Below are 20,633 nucleotides of genomic sequence, written 5' to 3' on the forward strand. Positions count from 1 at the left end.
GAACCGCAGGAACCGAGCACTCCAAGTACAAACATAGACACTCACCTTTACTATGCATATTAATAAATATTCTTTATTTAAATTTTTGCACATTGCGCTTTAACATATTACATCCAAAACATTTTGCAAATGGATGTCTACTTTGTAAAATCTTATATTCAGCTCCTTGTCATTCTGTACAGAATTATAGGTACAACATTACTTTGCCACTAGTTTGCTTTTTGTAAGTCTCACAGGAAGAGAAACATTGAATGAAAAGAGATGGCTTAAATTAGAAGAGAGGCTTGCACAGCTACTCAACTAAAGATACAAGCCTGGAGAAAGAACAAAATTAAGGAAATCACCTCCACCAGCCTCCCCCTGAAAAAAAAAAAAAACAAGAAAAAAAAAAAGAATCACATTAATTTAAGATAAAATTTTGCCGTAAGTCACTAAATTAAGTTTGGAAGGAGAAGGCGCAGTAGTCATCTCGAGTTTCAGTGACAGACAGAGTTGGATTGGGTTCAGTTGGCTCCAGCTGTTGCCAGCCAGCTGTTGCAGACGGGCCCCTTGTGGTCGTTGAGGCGACAGTACTTGTTGAACTTCTCCTTCAGGTGCTGCCGGTACTGCTCCCGGTTGCTGTAGAAAGACTTGTTGTTTGCCATGAACGACTGGATTTCATCCTGGGAGATGAACAGTTCCTCATCAGAAGTGCACTCTGACTCATCCTGCAATGAGAAGGGGCATTTCAGAGCTCCAGCACTGCCCTCCTGTGCAGCACATCTGACCCCAGCCCAAAGCCTGGCTGACCCAGACACCCTGCTCACACGGGGCTCTGCTGGTTTGGGCTGAGAAGCAGCCAATTCAGTCATTAAATGGATGCAAATCTGCTTCAGTCTTAGCACATTCCCATGGGAAGAAGATGGATTTTATTAGAGGGTTTTGGGAAAAAGGTGGGGAAAGAAAAGGGGAAAAAAGGAGGGCAGTGAGAGAGAAAACTGAGGGGAGGGAATATGAAAATAAAGGAAAGAAAAGGAAAAAGCAGGGAAAGAGAGTAAAGTATCTAAGTAAATGGAAGGAGAAGGAAAGGAAAGGAAAGGAGAGAGATGAAAGGTGCCCAAGGAGCCTGCAGTGGGAAGCCACATTTGAGGCCTGAAGGCAGCAATAATGCCCACTTCACGTTACAGAATAACGCAATCCTTGACGATGAGCACTTGCAACACAAGTTCTGTCGCCACATTCCAGCAACCATTTCTCCTCCTCTGCAAAGCATTCAATTATAAACTTCTCAGGGAACATGCACAGGGAACTGAGCTGAACACTGGCACTCAACTCCTCACTGGGAGCTGAGTTCTCAGCCCTGAAGATTAAAGCGAGATGCTACAACCCAAAACTCAAATGCAGGGGTTACTTACAAGGAGTTCCACTAAGCTTTTGGCACCTTTTCCAGTATCAGGGACAAGTGACATTTCTGTAGGTTCTGCAAACTGTGACACATTTTTCATATGCTCAAACCAAGGCAACTGCTGGCCGCTTTTGTCTGCGCTACAGCAGCTCTCAGCGTGTGTGTCTTTGGTCTTGTCGCGGTGAAACTCTGTGTGCGTGAGATTTCCTGAGCTCTCTCTGCTACCTGCATCTGCCAGACAGCTCCCAAGTTTCTGGATCTGGAATGGAAAAGAGCCTGCAATCAACTGCCAGCAGTGTTTTTCACGTGCAATATTCGAGCTTGAGACGGAAGCAGAGGGAAAAGAGGAAGGTTCAAAGGTGAGTGAGGGTAGATATTTACACTGAAACTTGTGCCTGGGGAGCTGGGGGGTGGCACATTCACTGAGCAAAAGTGCACATGCTTAGGAAGACAGAGGAGATTCCACCACAACCTACTCTAGAGGAAGGACCTCAACTCCAAAACTTGGGATGACAAGGGAACAGGAGATCCCTGCTGTCCCATTTTCAGCATGAGTCTCAATCGGAATTTAAAATCCTGCTGTAACTACTTTCAAAACCAAGCACTTAGAGAAGCATCTGGCAGAGCCATGTTCCTTACGTGGTCATTCTCACACTTCAAAGCTTTACTTTTCTTTTTCTTCTTTTTGTTTTTGCCTTTTGTGTTACTCTCCTCTGCATTAGCCCAGCACTCCACACAGCTGTCTCCATCCTCCTCCTTGTCGTCGCAGCGATGGACGCAGGCATCGTCCCCTGCAAAACACAGCAGAGCTTCTTTGGAGATGCTGCAGCTCTGGGGATATCAAAGCATCGTTATCTTCTTCCCAAACCTACCATTTTCATCATGGTTGCAGATGCCCTCAGTGCAGGCCACGTCCGAGCCCTCCCGGGACCCCGTTTCGCTGCCCTCCATGCTCGAGGAATAGCCACAGTCGCTGCCAGTACAGTGTGGAGATAAACCTGAGACAGAGGCCAAAATTACTGCCATCTGTAGGAACTGCTGCACATTCTTTACTTATGCCTCTAACAAGAGAGAATTCAGAGAACCCCAAACAGGTTTGGGTTGGAAGTGTCCTTAAAAACCCCCTCATTCCACCTCTCCCTGCCACCTCTCTCAGGGACTCCTTTTTATAAACAGGCGACCACTGGTCACCCCATAAATGGCAAATGCTTTTTAAAACTGAAAAATACTGACATTTAACATACCTTTCTTGATTTTAGGTGAGCCTAATAGGGTACCACTACTAGGACAAGTGCAAGAAGTGCTTTCATTAGTAACAATTACTTCTACACAGTTGTTGGCTTCTTCGCCGCTACCACAGGCTTTGCAGCTGCTTTCCGTGAAGTTTGAGTTCTCCTTCAAACAGAAACAAAAAACATTGCAGCAGCTCAGCCAGCACTTTTGTAAAGGATACTCTTGCCATGAGAAAAACCAGCTGACACTGACTGATAACAGCACTGCTTAGAACTCTTCATGAGTACAACACAACTAAACAAAACCCCAACCGATTTACCTTGACCCACAGTCACAGCCCGTTAAAGGCCAGCCAAGAGCTCCTGAATAATAACTGTACCTAAAGATTCCCCCTCTCCAAAAATCCAGTGGTAATTGTCTGCAAGCAGCATTTGAATCCCCAGGTTCTGAGTGACTGGCATTCCCTGAACCTCTGATTTATGATTTTAAAGAACCCACACAAGCTGAGGAGTCACAGGTAATTACTTTACAAAGACTCTGCCCACCTGAAAGAGCATAAAATTCCACCAAGGACCAAAACACAAGAAAATCCCTCACGAATTCTACCATGGAACAGTGAGCTGATGGTTGAAGCCCCAATGTTTACCTTTGCCTGATTGATTTCCTTCTCTTCTGCTGCCTGCAGAGGAGCAGGGATCTCACACACACATTTATTTTTCCTTCTGTTCTTGCGCTTTTGGCGTTTCTTCTCTTGTTTAAGCTCTCTCACTCTCTCTTCTTCTGAAAACTCTTCACAGAGCTGCTCCAATCGACTAATGCCCTGCACTTTTTCCACAGCCATCTGTTTACAAGAGGTTACATCCAGTTACAGAAGTCATCACAGTTCAAGCTTTTTCATTTATAAAACAGGAGAAGGAAAACAGCCAGGAATGAATTCCCAGCAAGCACCACTATTGACCACAGGAGAAAAATGCCCACCAAGATGCAGCCACTTGGTTTAGATTGCTGGAAACTCATGTGTGGGGGAGCTCTGGCTTGCACCTATGGCCCAGATTGACATTTCTCAGTGAAGAGCTGCAGATTTTAATGCATTGTTGGATCTGTGATCTCTTTTTTCTCCTCCTTCTCTGGTGTTTTAGAGGTTTTTAGAGAGAACAGTTATTATGACTGAATGATGAACATAAAAAAGACATCCATGTCATACAGACTGGTAATTAATTTAAAGTACTGGTATATGTTAAAGGAGTTCTGTCTGCAGCTCAGGATCCCACAGGATCAGAGTGCATTTGGAACAAGCTGAACACCAACATTTGCAACCACTTTTGTAATTCAAAACCACATGCTCCATTTTTACTCATAAACCAACCAAAAGCTGTTGTAGCCTGAGCTACTTTAAATGCAATCAGGTAGAAAAACAGAATTAGTAACACAGAAGGTTCAGTGTACTGGAATGGGCAGCTTGAAAGTAAAAGCAAGCCTCAATCTTTTCTATTCCAGTTTATTCCACATGGGAACACACTCCAGTAGTGCTGTGCATGGATGTCACACAACTCCACAAGGGCTTGACAACACCCTTGACACTCCTTGCAGCCCAGTGCTGAAAAGCACAAAATGAATCACAGTGCCAACAGGCCCAGCACCTCAGACACGAGTTGGACAAACGTGGATGGTTTTACCTCGAAGCTCTTGCGCAAAGCATCAACCCCCAGGTAAAAGAGCATCTGCCACGTCTGCTCCTCAGCCCGCAGCTTCTGCCAGATCCGGTGCAACCTCTCGTAGAGGTGGATGCCCAGGCAGGTGAGAACCTCCTCCTGGGCTATGTCTATTGTCTTGGCGTGCCTCTCTCTCCGTCTGGGGGAAAGGGGAACCAAAGCATTGTTAGAGCAGCTAGAAGCCAACCAAGGGATCAAAGCAGGGCTGACGTGTTCTCTGGAGGTACAGCTGCAGCTGTGTTTGCAGGAGCAGCCTGGCAGGGCTCTGCTGTGCTGCATGCAGATGCAAAATAGAAAGGAACAGGTCAAAGCCACCACTGTGAAGCAGCACCGTGCCTTCTCACTAGGCCACCTCTGGCTTCAGGTGCCATATCCTGCTCTTCCCAGGAGGGATCAAGAGTTTAAATGCCAGAGATGCATTCTTTTGTGTCCTAAAATTTGCTGGAGTTCACAGCAATTATTTCACCATCAGTTATCTCAAGCTGAATAAACACACAGGGAATTTTGTACATTACTTACCGTGCAGAGTAAAAACATTTCAGCGCTAATCTGTTCATTATCCATCTATCATCTATCAATCTGGTCAATCTATTAAGGTAAAACTACTATGAAAGGATTTACCCTCCTCATTAAACAGTTATGACTGAGCTTTAAAGGTACTGAGGTTGGAACTAGATGATCTTTAATGTCACTTCCAACTCACTCTATGATTCTCCAATACTGAGCTCAGAACTTTTCACTGGACGGTTTTAAGACGCTTAAAAAAAGGCTCAGAAATACACAAATGGCAACAAAACTAACTTGAATACTTGGCATTTGGCAAAACTCAACCAAGGCTCTCTTTCTATTTCGCATATTTGAACACCTCAGTGGACAAGCAAGCAGCTCTAGGGAGCAAACAACCAACTGGAAGACACTTGGTCACTCCTTCCTTCCAAGGCACAGCCGAAACCTTCGAAGCGCTCTCTCCGAGCCTACACCACTACAGATATCCACAACCACGAGTTCATCACACAGCAAAGAGGCAAAAAGCCACTTTGGGCAAAGACATTGGAGAGTCAAATAAAGAAGCAAAGCGCTAGATAGCCCACTCTAGCCAATTACATACTCATACCCTCCTGCGAACTCGGGCTCGGCCCGGCCCAAGAGGTGCGCGATGAAGTCGGTCTCGCAGCACACGTGGATGTGGCGCTCGTGGGGGCAGCAGCGCAGCCCCTCGTACAGGGCAGCACAGTAACCCTTCTCCTTGCTGCAGTCCAGCTCCCCAATCAGGATGTTGTAGGCACGCAGCACTTTGTTCTTGCAGTCGGTGCAAAATCTGGGGGAAGAGGACGGGATCAGGCTCGGCTCGCCCAAGCGCGCTGGGTGCGCGGTGATGTGTCTGAGCTGGGCTGTGGGAGGGCTGTGCTGCTTCAAAAATGGAATTATTAGAGTATTCTTAGAATAGTAACTAGTGTAGTGCTTTCTGGCTGTGATCCACCTAAATTGGCCATGAATTACCCCATCTATCCTACATTACCAACCTGGATATCAAACTCCTGTCCTCCGACCCATGGAGCGGAGCCCACCCAGCGAATCCTTGATTTGAAGAAATTCCCACGTGGAATTCAACTCAAAGATCAGAAATCTCAGCAGTGAGCAAGTACTGCAAACCAGGCAAAATCCCTCTCTCAAGTAACACATACCACATCACCTTCTAGCAGTTCTTTCAAGTGTACTCAAGTGAGTGATAAGAAACAAGGCAAAGGATCCTCTGGTGCCTGCTGTACATGAGTGACCCTTGTTTCCACTACAAACATATTTGGAATTATTAGATTGCTGTGCTGATGGCCAAACTAGGGTTATTTATAACACAACGTACTCATTTTAAACATGTGACAGCTCATGTGTGACAGGAGAATACTTATAATTAAAATACAAGCAAATTAAGCTCATTCTGTGTCATAAGAGGAGTAACCTTCAAGAGGCTACCAGATCTCTTGCTGGATGACTCTAAAAATGCAAGTCAGACAAGCTGCTCACATTTCAGCTCAAAGCTGGCTCCCCATGCCAGCTCTGGATGGTGTTTTTCCCTTTCCTAGTGTCTCCAGCCATTTGACAGCATTAAATCAAACATATTTTGCTGTTAGACCTACGATACCTGTCTGCTTTCTGTGGTGGAAGGAGAGAAAACAGCAGTATTATTGCAGGTTAGCACCAGGAAGGCAGCCAAGGCAGTGTTTAATGTCACAGGAGATTAAAGTTATTTTGTTTCCAAAGTGTTATTTCCACAGCACCGCCACCCCCGCGCCCATCTGTGCCCCCACAGTTGATATCAGAACCTTGAGACTGCTGGAAATTAAAACTTTTCAATCAGCACGGCAGGTCCTGTGCACATGCAACTATAATTTAATGGCTTATTTCTGCCCTGCAAGGGAGATTTAACAGCACCAGGCACAAACAAGTGGTTTAAAACAGTGCTTTAAAGGCAACACCAAGCCTAAAATCTGCTTGCACTAGTGCAGCTCACAGGATTCTGAAATGGCACACACTCCCTGAAAGCCTAAAAACAGGCAGAGCCCAAGAGCAGTGAAAGAGTGAATGAGAACACACAGTTTTTAAACATTAAACTGTAAATCATCATTTAATCCTAGTTAAAAAAAAAAAAAAAGACAAGCAGCTATGACTTCATCAGAGGTCTCCACATCTTCCCTTTCATTAAGCACAAAGAATATTCCACCATTTGTCTCATCAGCCACATGGCAAAGCCCTCCAGCACCACCAAGCTGAGACCTCCAGCTCCACAAGAAAAAGCCCCCAGCACGTGGAACCCTCTGGCCTGCCAAGGCCTGTGTTTCCCCCAGGAAGGTGCTGTGCCCCCCTGACACACCTGTGTTTCCGTAGGTAAGTTTCCAAGGTTTCTAGGAGGCAGCTGGAGTCGATCAGAACCACTTCATCCCTGCACTCCTGGGACATCAGCTCCCACACATCCATCCAGCAACCCCTGCAAGGAAATGACACCAAACTCTTCCTCATCCTGCTGGGGGGCAGCAAAGAAGCCCAGAAGAGCCTCATTCTTTACCTGACTGCTCCCTGGGAAGGTCCATAGCAGAAAATGATGCTACACTTGTTCTCTTTCCTCTTCCTGTCTTCTCTACTTTTCTTAACTGCTCTTAATTTCTTTGAACTGAGTCTGCTACTGCTCCTTTCACTGTCACATAGTATTACCAAACATTTTTCAGACCTATAACATATATATTATCAGCTAGTTATTCTTCCTAAACAAATCCTATGGAAAATGCTGCTCTGTTCCTTAATTTTATTTGAATTCTTTATAGAATTATCAAACTTTCACAGATAATAAGGCTTAATTTATAAGCCTTATTATCTACGAAAGTTTGGGTCAGAACTGAGATGCAAATTTTGCTGCCCATGTTTATAACCAAGACTCACCATGACTTTCTAATGTTACAGCTGCAAATCAGTTGTGATTTTCAGAATATTACTTTAAATATAAACAGATACAAGTTTTAATACTTGTCAGCTGAAGACAATTTGGTAAAATAACAAAAGAAAAAAGCAAAACAAAAAAAAACCCAAACAATTTTTACCATAAAACATTCTACCTCAAATTTCAAAAATCTGTTAGAATATCAAAACAACTTTACAGCTCCCATTTGGATGTGCTAAAAGTAACAAAAAATGGACTTTAATAAGTCATGGTTACTTACAGGCTTGTGTACACTTGACACTTTGTCAGAATGGTCATTTCTGTCTCATGGACACAACAGAGCAGGACAATGGCAATCAGCAGCCCTGATTGCTAATTAGAGGAGCTCTGTGTGCCATCTCCCAGTTTGCCAGGTCATAGGGCTTGCAGGTAGCAGAGTTTCAAATGCTCCTGAGCCCCAAACAGAGCTGAGGAGCCAAAAGCCAGGCACAGACTGAGGACATCGAGTGGCATTAGCTGCTTACATAACTCCTCTAATTAAACACACAGCTCCAGCTCAAAGCCTTTCTTGTGTGGAGCAAATGCCCACAGATGCAACTCATCTGAAGGAGTTTCTTGTGAAGATGTGGAGCAGGAGCTCTGTGCTGGTAAATGAAGTTTGCTCTGTGACAGCTGGGTGCCTCCACAGCCCAGCCAGAGCCTGTGTCCACTGCAGGCAGATTTATCTCAATTTATATCAGTGCTGATACACTCTGGGCTTCAGCTCAGGAGGGGAGGGCAAGTCCTGCTTCTTTAGCAAACTGCTCTGCTTGCCCACAGGCCATGGTCTCTGACAACCCCAAGGTTTTACCTGCAGAGTATAAAATATTGCTCTTCCTCATATTCCCTATGAACCTGCCAACATCCAAAGGGGGCTTATTCCAGCATGAACTGGGGAAATAAAAGCAGCATTTTCCTCTCTATTCATTCAGCTTCAGAATTGTTCTACCTTGCCCAAGTGCTAACTGCAGGTTCCACAGCATCTGTTCTCATACAGAAAAGATTAAGCTTACTAAATATAAAAAAAAAACCCCAAAACCCACTTTCATGATGCTAGGAATTTGCTTTATTTAAAAAATAAATATATATATATATCTACACCCCTGTATTCTCAGGATCTTGTGCAACACAAGCCTTAAACTAATTTTGTGAAAGGCCTGTAACCAAAATATAATAGAAGATAATGATTAGTCCCCAGTATCCTCAAGCAGCACAAGCAAAAATCAAGTGTCAAATTCCACATGCCTGGTATCCCAGGGGATTTTACTAAACCCAGAGACTCCAATCTGCATAGAAAAATACATGTCCTGTAACTGGAAACCATCAGCAAGCTTTCACAGGTTGGAGGCTTAAGCAGAACACAGCTGAGTAAAAAAGATCCAGACACTCCAATTAAGCCCAAGAGACTAATTTATTGGTCATCATATAAAAAAAATAAATAAATAAATAAAAGGAGCCACCCCACAAACAAGAAACCTCCCCAAAATCACAATAGATGTACAGGGAGTGTTTTTCTGCTTAGCCAGCTGGAATAAATCATTTCAACTTCAAGACAGAGGCATATATGCATATTGTTCAGTGGTGTATTCAAAACATGCTGTCACTTTTGAGAAAATACATTTTATGGGGTTCCAGTTTTAACCCTGCATCCAACCACAATAAAGCCCTTGGTTAACAGTTGTGCAAGGCATTTTTAATAATCCCAAGCAAAATGATGTATATTTATTTAGCATGTACCCTTTGACCTCAATGTGAGAAAATCTGCTGAGCAACCATTTTGGTCTAGAGCACAGAAACCAGTTTGTCTTTCTAATAGCATTGTTTATATCACAGTGCAGAAGCCATCCATGCCCTGAGCATGCCCAAAACTCCTGGTGCTTCTCCTTCCTCTCCCCAACAACTATTCAGGTCTGCTACAATCCAACTGCTACTCTGGCAAGCAGATCAGAGCATAAAAATTGAACTCAATGCTTAAAAATAGTCTCAATACTCTGCTTCCTTAAAATACTCCAATTGTGCATGTTAAACACAGACTTACCCCAAAGGTTTTGGTTTGTGTGTGTCCAGGGAGTGTAGCTGACACCTCTTGTTCTTCTTACTTTTGGGAATTGCATCAATCATGTCATTCAGTTTGGACCTATGGAAAAACAAAAAGTGAGGAACTTTGTATTCTGAAAACCACTGGATCAGGTTACACTGCCTCACTCTCCCCATCTCAATCTCAACTCTGCACTAACCTTCCCTACTTTTCCTGCTAACTGGAGCAGGAAGAACAAGCTGAAGCCAACTGGAAGGCCAAGACACACTGTGCTGAGCACTCACTGTTTGCTCCGCTGACAGCTCAGGAACTAATGGCACTGGGTTATTTATTGTGCTCACCAAGCCCAGAAGGTTTCACTTTCTCAGTGTTACCTTTTTACCCAAGTGCAGCAAACTTTGGTTGAAAAAATTAACACTTGTATTTTATTTTTTACATGCCAGCTAGTGAGGCAAACACTCCTCTTCCAAAGACCACAAAAACCCCGCAGCGCCTGCATCAGATTAAGGCCCAAACATTAAATATTGGCATCTTCCAACTGCAATCATGGCACTGCAACTGGTGCTACCAAAGATTAGGTTTGCTTTTCCCCCAGTTTAGGCAACAAGCAGCTGTAATTATGGATGTTGAAGAGGAGAATGTGCTGTGACAACTCAGCATCACCACGAAGGCGACGCAGAGAGCGGGGATGGCGCGAGCGGCTCGCAGACACTGACCCATGCACGTAGAAGAGCGTGTAAAGCTTCTTGGCATCAGTCATGCAGCTGCGGGTGACTGAGAGCACCCCCTTGGGCCCCACGGTGAGGGGCTCCAGGGCAGGGTTCCCTGACTCCACCAGCTGGGAGAAGAGGCGCTCCACGCTGCGCCGGCAGCCCACGCACGGCACCAGCTGCGACAGCGCGCTCAGCACCTCCCGCGACGTCACCATCATGGCAATGTTCAGGTCCTGCTGCTTCAGCATGCTGTGTCTCTGCAAAAAAAAAAAACACCACAAAAATCAAATCATTCAAGGTTTATTCTCTGGCTTTTTCTCCTCTTTGCTGCCTCCTTTCACCGCAAATGCTGCTTCAGAATAACCGTCCCAAGAACGGGATGGTCCCACAATAACCAGCCCATCCCACTTGGGAAATTCTTTGTCTCCACCTCAGCACAGATCTTGTAGAAAAGGTCTCACACACACACCAACTGCAAGTTTTCATCTTCTACTCACACTCGTTTTGTCTTTGGCACATGGAAAGGAAATTCACAAAAGCTCGTTGGCATTTATGGAAATCTCATTTACAACCAGCTCGTTCTGCTCCGACCATGACAATTTAGCAGTATTTTTCCTGGAAGGCTAAAAGCCATTTCCCGTTACAATCCCACTAGCTGGAATTAAAGAAAGCACACATTACGACTCAGGGTGAAGCCTTTGACTTCAGCAGTGAACATCCAATGTGGGCTATGAATAGAACATTAATGAGAACACCTTCTAATATTGCTCACGTCAATAAACAATTGTAGATGTGTCTCCTGGCCCCTGTGTCAAACACATCCAGGCACACATCCTCACTAAAAGCACACACCCTTCTAGTCCTCACTGCTGAATTACTGCCTTGGCTTTCAGCAGCACTGGAGTGCCACCAGCAGAGCTGTGCAGAGCAGGGAGTCCCTTCCTCACACCCCAACACACAAACCCACAATTGAGTTGTATCTGCACTGGCAATGTCACACCACCAGAGAATTAATTCTCTGGTTTATTGTCACATAACACCACTCCAACACTCCCCAACAATGCACAAAGGACTTGCCACAATTTCTGGGGAAAGGAAGAAGACCACACAATACAGCAGAACTCCCACCCACTGAAAAGAGAAAGTGCTCTCAGCTCCTTCTATGCAATATGGAGAGCAGAGGTACCACCAGGTAACACTGAAGGTTTGTGCTCCTAGAGGAAAGGCCCATTAAATCAAGCCAAGCACTATCACTCTGCAATAACCCTGTTTCCTGTAATTAATTGCAGGAGCCACAGCAAAGCAGGAACGAGCTATTTTCACAACCCAGCTGCACTTGGCATGCAGCACGTGTCTGCACTGCTGCTGTCAGCCCTGAGAGAGGCAACCCTGCAACTGCAGAGCAGCAACCTCTGCCCCCCTGGACATCAAGTGGCACCACTCTGCAGCTGCTACAGGTGTCACAGTGCTGCAGTAATTTGCCAGAATTTGGCAGGTCTGATTCCAGGATTTAAGTTTCTGGGGTACCACAAAACCAATTCTCACTACCTGTCTCTATAAAATCTACAAATTGGCACACAAATTCTACCCCGGTATGGGCACTAATCATATGAACCCAACCTCGAGCAATCCACACTTCCACTTGAAAGGGTGGTTCAAAACTGCTCAGAAAAATAAAAATCAGGATGTATTTAGAAGCTGTAGCTCCCACTGTGAGTTCTGAGCTCTCAGACACGCAGCAATTGCCTCCTGACAAGACAACGTGCACTAACTGCTGAGGAATCCAGAGCACAACTGAGCCCAGTGCACTTTGGTACCAAGGTGTGATTGCTCCCAGGTGCTGACGTGTCTGAGGCATTCCAGGAGTCACAACCTCCTGGAGAAGCAAAAAACACAAACCTGAGGAAACATGATTTACCTGGATGAACTGTTTCAATTGTGTGCTGTTATTCTGATGTCCATCGAGGTTCAGCACATTATCAGGAAATTCCATCACCATCTACACAAGGGAGGAAAAACAATTTAAAGAGGAGCTTTCAGACAAAACAAACAAACGGAAAAAAAAAAAGCCAAACAGAGCATTAGTTGTTTTACTTTCTTGGGGGAAATAAGACTGAAATTATGTTAAATGCTCATTCTTTTCACATAATTACTGGAGCTTGGGAAAGGATAAAAGTAACTGTTTCAGATAGTGAATGTCTCAGCAAAGCAATAAATGCTTCATTAATATAACGTTCTAGAGGCAGTTTATAAATGACAACTCTTAAATAGCTGTTAGAAAGCAAAAGTTGCTAAATGGACCATCAGTGTTTATATCATCATCTACATGACTTGAGACCCTGCTTCAATTTAAAAAAAAACAACAAAACTTCAACACACTGAGAACCAAACGGACCCAACAGCTTAACTCAATTTATAAAGCTCTGAGGAAACAGTCACAACAGTTTAATGACAGACTCGACTCCTCCAAAGGCTAATTTCAAACCATATTAAGCCAACAAGGTACTCCAAGGCATAGTTTGCTTTGTGTGATTGCAGCTGCAACTCTCAAGAGGCTCAAAGCAAAATGTTAAGCCTACAGAACAATGTGATTACTTGTAAGTAATTAATAACATTTCTTATCAAATTACTGAGAAACAAAGAGGGCAATTTCTTGGGAGGAGGCAAAAATCAGGAAAGTAACTTTCAGTCAAAAATCCAACTGTGCAACCATGAAATAAAATGAAAGCAACTAGAAAAATGTGTAAAGCCTGGCTGAGATCTCTTCTCTGTCCAAACAGGGAATTTGTCAATATAAATACTGAAAGTTCACTTTAAAATCTGAAAGGCAAAATAACAACCTTGGTTAATAACCCCAATGCAAATGAGCACCAAATAAAACTGTCTGATTCACCCCCTCTCCTCCTTCCACCTCCCCTCAGCTGTCTAGGGAAGGCAGAATTCCCTGCTGCCTGCCTGATTACCAACACTACCTCCAGAGCACTCACACACTCACTTCTCCAGGCACTGAGCACCACTCCAAAATAAACAGCATTTCTCTGAGAACAAGGCACTGCTTTGCTGTCCCGTGTGCCCCAATCTGAGCGCTGGCACAGCTGCCTTATCTCTGTGCAGAGCAGTGCCAATCCTAACCCCAGCTCCCTTCCCAGCCACCCTCAGCCCTGAGCCATCCACAGCACTTTCTGCAGGTTCCCTACATCACTGATGTGGTGTTTCTGTGGGCCAGGAGCCACAAGCAAGAGTAAAAGCTCTATCTGCTAATAACAGAGACAAGAGATAAATCTGCCTATTTCTCCCCCCTCACCTTCATCTCCCACTATCAGACAACACCCTGAGGTATTCTGTACAACAGAGCAAAAGAATCAAAGACTAAATTAATTCATGTGTCTGATGAGATTTTATTAAGTGGTTAAACATCAACCACCATCACACCCTGAACTGGAAGGGAAAAAAAATCCTGTAATACCACATCAAATGGAATGTCTTCTAGAAACCATAAAAGCTGCTTAAGAAATGAAAAGGGTTCAATACTGAAACCTCCTTTAATTTCTGGCTGAGCCAGAAGGAACAGGGAAGTGAGGTGGTGAAGAATCCACCCAGGGCAGCAGCATCTCCCTGCACCTGAGCTGCTGCCTGGGCTCCTAGGAGGCAACATTCCAGATGAGGAGCACATGGGCCATCCACTCCTAATCTGCAATCACTGATTCCACATTTAAGGCACAGATTAACTCCTTCAGCTGACTGGTCCCACTATTTTTAAAACTTGAGTTTTCAAAGAGGTAACAGAAGCCAGTCACTATCAATAACCACCATTAGTTTTTAAAGATAGTGCTGCAGATGTAAAATTCTGTTTCAAAGACAGCTGCATGTCTTGTAATAGCTCTCATTAAGTATTTAAAAAATAAATTATAGATGACAGACAAGGAAGCTCAGAGTTCATTCACTTGCTGCTGCAGAAGTTTTTTAATAAAAGCCTCCAGAAACCACCTAAAAATCCAAATAGTTTGTAACAACAGTAACAGAATGGCAAAAAAAAAAAAAAAATGGACAGAAGGTAAGATTTCTTCATGGTGAGGATGACTTGCACTTGCATAAATGCCTTTTCTCCAGATGGATATAAAACTGATTTACAGCTAGAGGACCCTTTCAGTCATGAGGATGGTGTAAAAAGCAGAAGGGCAGCAACAACACAGTGCAATTACACAAAGTTTGGGCCTGGTATTAAATTCTGGGACTAAACCACAAATGGCATTTTAGGTTTGCTGAAGTCATCCACCTGGTAGAGCTGAATTTTCACTCTCAGCCTATTACACACAACAAAAATACACAAGAGCATGGCAAGTCTACATGACACAAACTAATGGGTAATTTTTAGGAGTCCAGGAAGGATTAAAAAAATTTTAAAAAATTAAAAAAAAAAAAAAAAAAAGAGAAAAATCCAAGAGCTTAAAACCACATGGAAAATGAATGGACAAAACAACTTTCAAGGTGTGGCCAAGACACCAAAAAACTCAAAGTTGCACTATTCCTGCACAGTGCTGGGTTTTCCAGGTCATCAGCCCCCTAGGAGAGGCAGATCCTGCTTTGGACAGCTTAAGGGGAAACTCTGCCTCATACCTGAACACAGCCAACCAGAGACAAGCCAAAACCAGGGATTATATTTGGTAAATTAATAATATGCCACCATTCACATTGATCAAAACCAAAATATAGCAATAGGACTTCCTTTAAATGCTGCAAAACCAGATGGGGCCTGTCTGAGGACATTCAACACTTCTGGGTTGGAAGGGACCTTGAAGATCATCCAGTTCCACCCCCCTGCCATGTGCAGGGACACCTTCCTCAGCTGAGAAAACTCAGGGATTCTTCCATCCTAAACATTAGATTAGGAATTTAAATCACTTAAACTTCACATCACTTAAAGTAACAACAGTTACTCTTCCACTATCGTGAGAAATCAAATATGAATCATTAAGATACCAAATTACACTAAGTGCAATATTATTTTCAACGCATTTTCCTGCTTTAAGAATTAAAACAAAGAGAAACTGGCTAGTTAGAGAATTTTCTTCCATTTCCTCCGTGTTCTCCTCCAATGCAATTTTGGAACCTTCCTCTAAACTCACGAGGAGAAGGACCAGAGAACCTCCGAGATGCATTTAGTTGATTTTTCCACTGAATCTTCTGGAAACGGCCAAACCACGTTTTCCAACTCCCAGCACCACCCTGAAATGGGAACTCTCCGATTTGTTACATTTCTGCAGGCTCGATAAGCCTGACTTCACGCCAAAGCTCTCGGAAACGCCTTTAGCCTTTTCTTGCCCGTCTGAGAGCAGAACAATCAGCCGGTTTTAAGCCGGGTTTAACGTTAACATGGCTCCCTTCCTTCCCAGCAGAAAAATGGCTTTGCTCCACCCTTGAGCACCGAGCCACGCTCGTGGCTCCGGCACAACTTGTGCACAGGCCCCGGCACGGCGATAACTCCCTCGTTACGCGGTTCGCCCGCTTTCAGAGCCGGCCATCAGATAAAAAAAGTTGCCACATTCAGCTCTGTTAACCCCAAGTGTTGCAAAGTCCCAAAGATTAACGCTGCGGGAGCCCGAGGAGGAGCCAGCGAGGCCCGGCGAGGAGGAAAGGCCCGGCCGGGGAATTGCAACACGAGGGAAGCGCGGGCACAGCGGGACGGGCGGCGGGGACTCACCGTGAGGGTGTCATCGATGTAGAGGGGGATCTGCCTCTTCTCGAAGGGGAACTCCTCCTCGCCGTCCCGGCACACCGCCACCAGCCGCGCCATCGCTGCTGCTGCTGCCGCTTCCTCCCCGCTCCAGCCTGCGGGCGGCCCCGGCCGGAGGTAAACACCCGCCGCGCTTCCCCGCCACACTTTCACCAGCAGCCGGCACCCAGCCTGCGCTCCCCATCGCCTGATTCACCACGCCGAGCCCGGCCCACCCAGCCCGCCGGGAGGGACCCGCGCGGGCCGGCAACGGGCCGGGAATGCGGCAGCACACGGGGCGGGCGGCGAGCGGGCACGGCGCGGGGGGAGCGCAGGCAGAGCCGCGGGGCCACGGAGAGCCCCGGGAGAGGGGGAGGTGGAGACCGAGCGGGGAGACGGAGCCCCGGGCGGGGATGGAGATGGAGCGCTGGGAGAGGAGATGGAGCCCGCGGGGGAAAATGGAGCCGCCACGGGGAGATGGAGCCGCCACCCCCCGCCCGCCACCGGCCCAGCGCGGCCGCCGGGACCCGCCCAGCCCGGCGCGGCTCTGCGGCTCCTCCGCCGCCCCCGGCCCGCGCGGGGGGAGCCGCCGCCTGCCCGGCGCTGCCCCGGGCACCCCGCGGAGCGGCCCCAGCGCCCGCCCCGCCGCCTCCCCGCGGGCTGCAGCCCGGCTGCCCCGGCAGACCCACCCCTTCCTCCCGTTGCTGCGCGGCCTCGCCCGGCTCCCCACGCGGGGCTGCGCTGGCGGGGAGCCGCCCGGCGCGGCGGGGGGAACCCCACGCTGCCGCCCCTACCCTCGCCCCCCCGTGAGCGCTGCCCCGCGGCCGGCGGGCCCTTACCGGCTGCTGGCGGCGCTGGGCGGCCCGGGCGCTGTGACAGGCGGGCGGCACCGCGGGTCCCGGAGCCGCCTCCTCCCTGCCCGCCCCGGGGCCGCCCCGCCCCGTTCTCGCGAGAGCCGCGGGCACCGCCCGGGCCCGCCCCGGGCACCGGCCTGGCCTCGAGGCCGCGGGGCGCTGCGGCCGCTCCGGGCGGCCGGGAGGGACGCGGGGCTCTGCCCGGGGGCGTCGGGAACGGCTCCCGGCGGTGCCAGGAACGGCCCCCGGGCCGGCGGTTGGGCCGGGAGCGGGTGCCGGCCCCGGAGCGTTGGGGGTTACAACGAGCGGGGCCGGGCCGGGCGTTACCGCGGGTGTGAACGGCCCCGCCGGGAGCGCGGGCTGATAAAACCGCGCCGAGCTCAACGCTCTGAGGCGCGGCCAGGGGGGGATTTGGGGTGTCCTGTGCAGGGATAAGCGCTGGACTCGGTGTCCTTGGGGCTCGCTAAATTCTCCTCCGCCTCAGACGCTGCCCCGGCATCAAACGCGGCTCAGCCCTCGCTGCGCTGGTGCCGAGCCAGGCAGGGCAGGATTTAACAGCTCTGCTTGGCGCCTGCAGCACCCCCGTGCAGCCAGCCCGAAATCCTGTGGCTGCCTAAATTAAGCAGCCAAAAAAAAAAAAAAATTACAAAAACAACAACGAACCCAAAGTCTTTCTTGAGCTACTGAATAATACAGCTGACCTGTTCATTCTTGTTGTGTATGGATATAGGCAGTAAAGCCCTCGCAAGGAAATGCAGGGGAGGTAATAAAGGAGCAGGATTCTTTCTTGTGCCTGCATACAAGGGATGTTCAGCGGAGGAGCTCGTTTACTCGGGCTCCTCGTGCAGCAGCTGTAACGGGAACAGCAGTCGGTGTGTTCATGGTTATCTGCAGCAGGAAAGCTGGGGGTTTGTTACCAGAGAGAGTTCCTCACACCAGAGCACTCTGACCACGATGAATTTAGGTCTTGTCAGGGATATGCTTTCCTGTGTCACTCCTCCCTCCCACACCAACAGCAGCATTGTCCCAGGTTCTGTATTCTTGGAGTGCACATTGATACAAAAAGCACCACTACATGAGTAGCATTTTTATTCGTGGATTTTTAATGTTTTTTTTAAGTCGCTGGAACATTTGGCTTGTTTTGTTATCTCCAATGCGGTGGAAAGGCAGCCAGCCCCTTCCTGTGCTCATTTGCATGGGCCTCTTTGCCTGGAAGAAATACCTGTTCTCTGGGACAGTGGGGCTTTGAAATAGGATACTGCCTGGAATCTTCGGGGTAACTTCTGACTTCAAAAGAGACACCACTGCAGCCGGGAGAGGAGGCATGCTGGAGTGATCCTTAAAAATAATGAGATGCGTTAAGGAGTTAGTGATGTTTCATAAAAAGGATAAATGTAATCAGCTCCACTCTCCCACCATATCCCAGCATTTTTCTACCCTGCAGCCCTACAGAAAGGTCGTTTGGTGGAATTGTGGCAGCAAAGGCAAAATAATTTCTGTTTTCCTCTGCTTTACTATTGATGAAGTAGGTGACACATGGTAGAACCATCAGTCTCCCTACTTGAAACATCTTAAACTTTCGCTCATTCTGTAACGACTAAATAAAAGTTTCTGATTTTAAAATTATACCTTTAATCTGTACAAAGGGTTCTTTGTCTAGAACTGCCCAGAGTGAAGTGAATGCAGAGTTCCTGTTCCTTCAGCTGTGGAGCTGTGTGGAGAGCAGTGTCCAGGTGTTCCCTCTCCACATCTTTTCCAACCCAAACAGAGCTGTTTGCTCCTCCTGTGATCAGAGGATGCTCGCTTGCACCTCTGGGCTCTTTCAGAGGCCTCTTGTGTTCATGGGCTCAACACTCAGCATTCAGAACTGCACCAGTGGCTTCAGGGCAGAGCTCACTGCATTTGTTATCCACAACAGGCAATGAGAATTGTCTCATTAATTCACTGGTGAACAGCCCACAGGATCCCACAATCATTTAGGTTGGAAAAGACCTCTGAGACCATCAAGCCAAACCTTTGATCCACACTTTGTGAACCAGCCCAGAGCACTGAGTGCCACATCCAGTCATTCCTTGAACACCTTCCAGTGCCTGACCACACTTCCCATGGAAATTCCTCCTGATGTCCAACCTGGACCTCCCCTGGTGCAGCTTGAGGCCATGTCCTCTGCTTGTGTCACTTGCTGCCTGGGAGAAGAGACCAAAGCCACCTGGCTGCAACCTCCAACTTCCTCCTCAGGCCAGGAGAAGTCTCGGGATGAGAAGCTGGCCTTGGTGAGAGGGCTGCTCTCACTCAGTTGCACACCATCCCCTGGGCTGGCTGTTGTGCCAACCACAGCTGCAGCCCTGAACTGGCAGTACCAGCCCATGTGGAGCTCACCCACCAGGCCTCCCACGTCCTCCCTGCTCCAGCCAGTGCAGCTGGCACCTGGATGCCCTGTGCTTGTCCAGACACAGCTCTGCCTGTCACACCCAACCTGTTCTGAATCACACCACAGGCTTGTGCTCACAGGCAGAACTCGCTGCAGGTCCCGGGCTTTAAATATTTCAAAAATAAATATCCATGAGTAATTTTGCATAAATGAGTAGTGCCAGTTGGTTCACGAGGGAGACCTTTCTTCCCTAGGCAAGTCTAGGAAGTGTTTTAAAATAAACACATCCACCAGTTACCAGAAAACTCTGCTATAAACTGACAACTGTTTCTAAGAGGTTGTTGCCAGTTCTTGCATCTGGCCCCAGGATAATACAGGTTGCTTTGCTTTCATTCTCAAGACTACATGGCTTTCAGTTGGAAGCAAACAAGCATGAACTCAGCGTGGCCACAGCCTGCAATCCTCAGACTTCACCCTTCTGCTGGCCAGGGGCTTGGAGAACTTAATACATTTATGACTCTTCCACAGCATGTCTGTCTTAAGGAATCTGATTTGGAGGCTTATTCTCCAAAGGTCTGATGATTCATCACTTGTGATGGACAAGGAGAAATATGAAATATGGCCCACGTGTACTGCTGTAACTCCACTGATACTGGACATCTATCATCAACTACCAATGGTATTTACTCCTAAAGTATTTATATCCCATTATTGAATTCCTCACAGTCTTTAAACGTATTTCTCTTCCCAACAGCTTGATGAGGTCAGGAAGAACTGTCACAGTCAGGAAAGGGAACACAGAGGGTGTTCTGCTCTGGCCTTGCAAGGAAGACTGAGCAGCTCCCTTCTCAAGCCATCACCAGAACCCTGACCCAGTGCACTGCACTTCTTTCCATCTGCAGCTTATTTGTTTGCTAATAAAAACTGATACCAAATGTCCCCCCTTGGAGAAATCTCAGCTGGCAAAATACAGTATCCAATGTGCTGGTCTGTAGGTTGGAGCTGAATTCATTTGCTATCTTTGTATTTTCTTACAAAGTGTTTCTCTTATTATCTGCACCACAACCTCCAACAACTGCTTTATGAATTCATCTGCAGTTGAGTTTATCCTTCAGAACATCACACTTTATCTCAGGTCTTCATTTA

At 47.1% G+C, this 20,633-nt stretch overlaps 1 protein-coding gene across 2 annotated transcripts; it reads right to left on the reverse strand.

The window, feature by feature from the left end:
- Positions 1-46: 46 nt before the first annotated feature.
- GGNBP2 (gametogenetin binding protein 2) lies at positions 47-17,244 on the reverse strand. Of its 2 annotated transcripts, none has more exons than XM_050981772.1 (14): positions 17,102-17,244; positions 16,251-16,378; positions 12,468-12,548; positions 10,553-10,806; positions 9,837-9,935; positions 7,199-7,312; positions 5,444-5,647; positions 4,294-4,468; positions 3,264-3,458; positions 2,629-2,779; positions 2,257-2,382; positions 2,024-2,175; positions 1,395-1,643; positions 47-707 (listed from the first exon to the last, which is right to left on the reverse strand). In XM_050981772.1, the coding sequence occupies exons 2-14, from the start codon at positions 16,341-16,343 to the stop codon at positions 504-506; spliced, it is 2,097 nt and encodes a 698-aa protein (XP_050837729.1). In that variant the 5' UTR covers positions 16,344-16,378; positions 17,102-17,244; the 3' UTR covers positions 47-503. The 2 variants fall into 2 exon arrangements, with proteins under 2 accessions (XP_050837729.1, XP_050837728.1); XM_050981771.1 differs by having other exon boundaries at positions 5,438-5,647.
- Between the last annotated feature and the right edge of the window lie 3,389 nt (positions 17,245-20,633).

Source organism: Serinus canaria, chromosome 19 (assembly GCF_022539315.1).
Source record: "Serinus canaria isolate serCan28SL12 chromosome 19, serCan2020, whole genome shotgun sequence".
In the NCBI taxonomy this organism is placed as follows: Eukaryota; Metazoa; Chordata; class Aves; order Passeriformes; family Fringillidae; genus Serinus; species Serinus canaria.

Excerpts from the sequence above, each read along its gene's own strand:
- GGNBP2 (XM_050981771.1), bottom strand. The coding sequence starts at position 16,343 with ATGGCGCGGCTGGTGGCGGTGTGCCGGGACGGCGAGGAGGAGTTCCCC. Across the intron at positions 10,807-12,467 it reads AATTGAAACAGTTCATCCAG|AGACACAGCATGCTGAAGCA; the intron begins GTAAATCATGTT and ends TTTTTTTTGCAG. Across the intron at positions 2,176-2,256 it reads CTGCAACCATGATGAAAATG|GGGACGATGCCTGCGTCCAT; the intron begins GTAGGTTTGGGA and ends TGTGTTTTGCAG.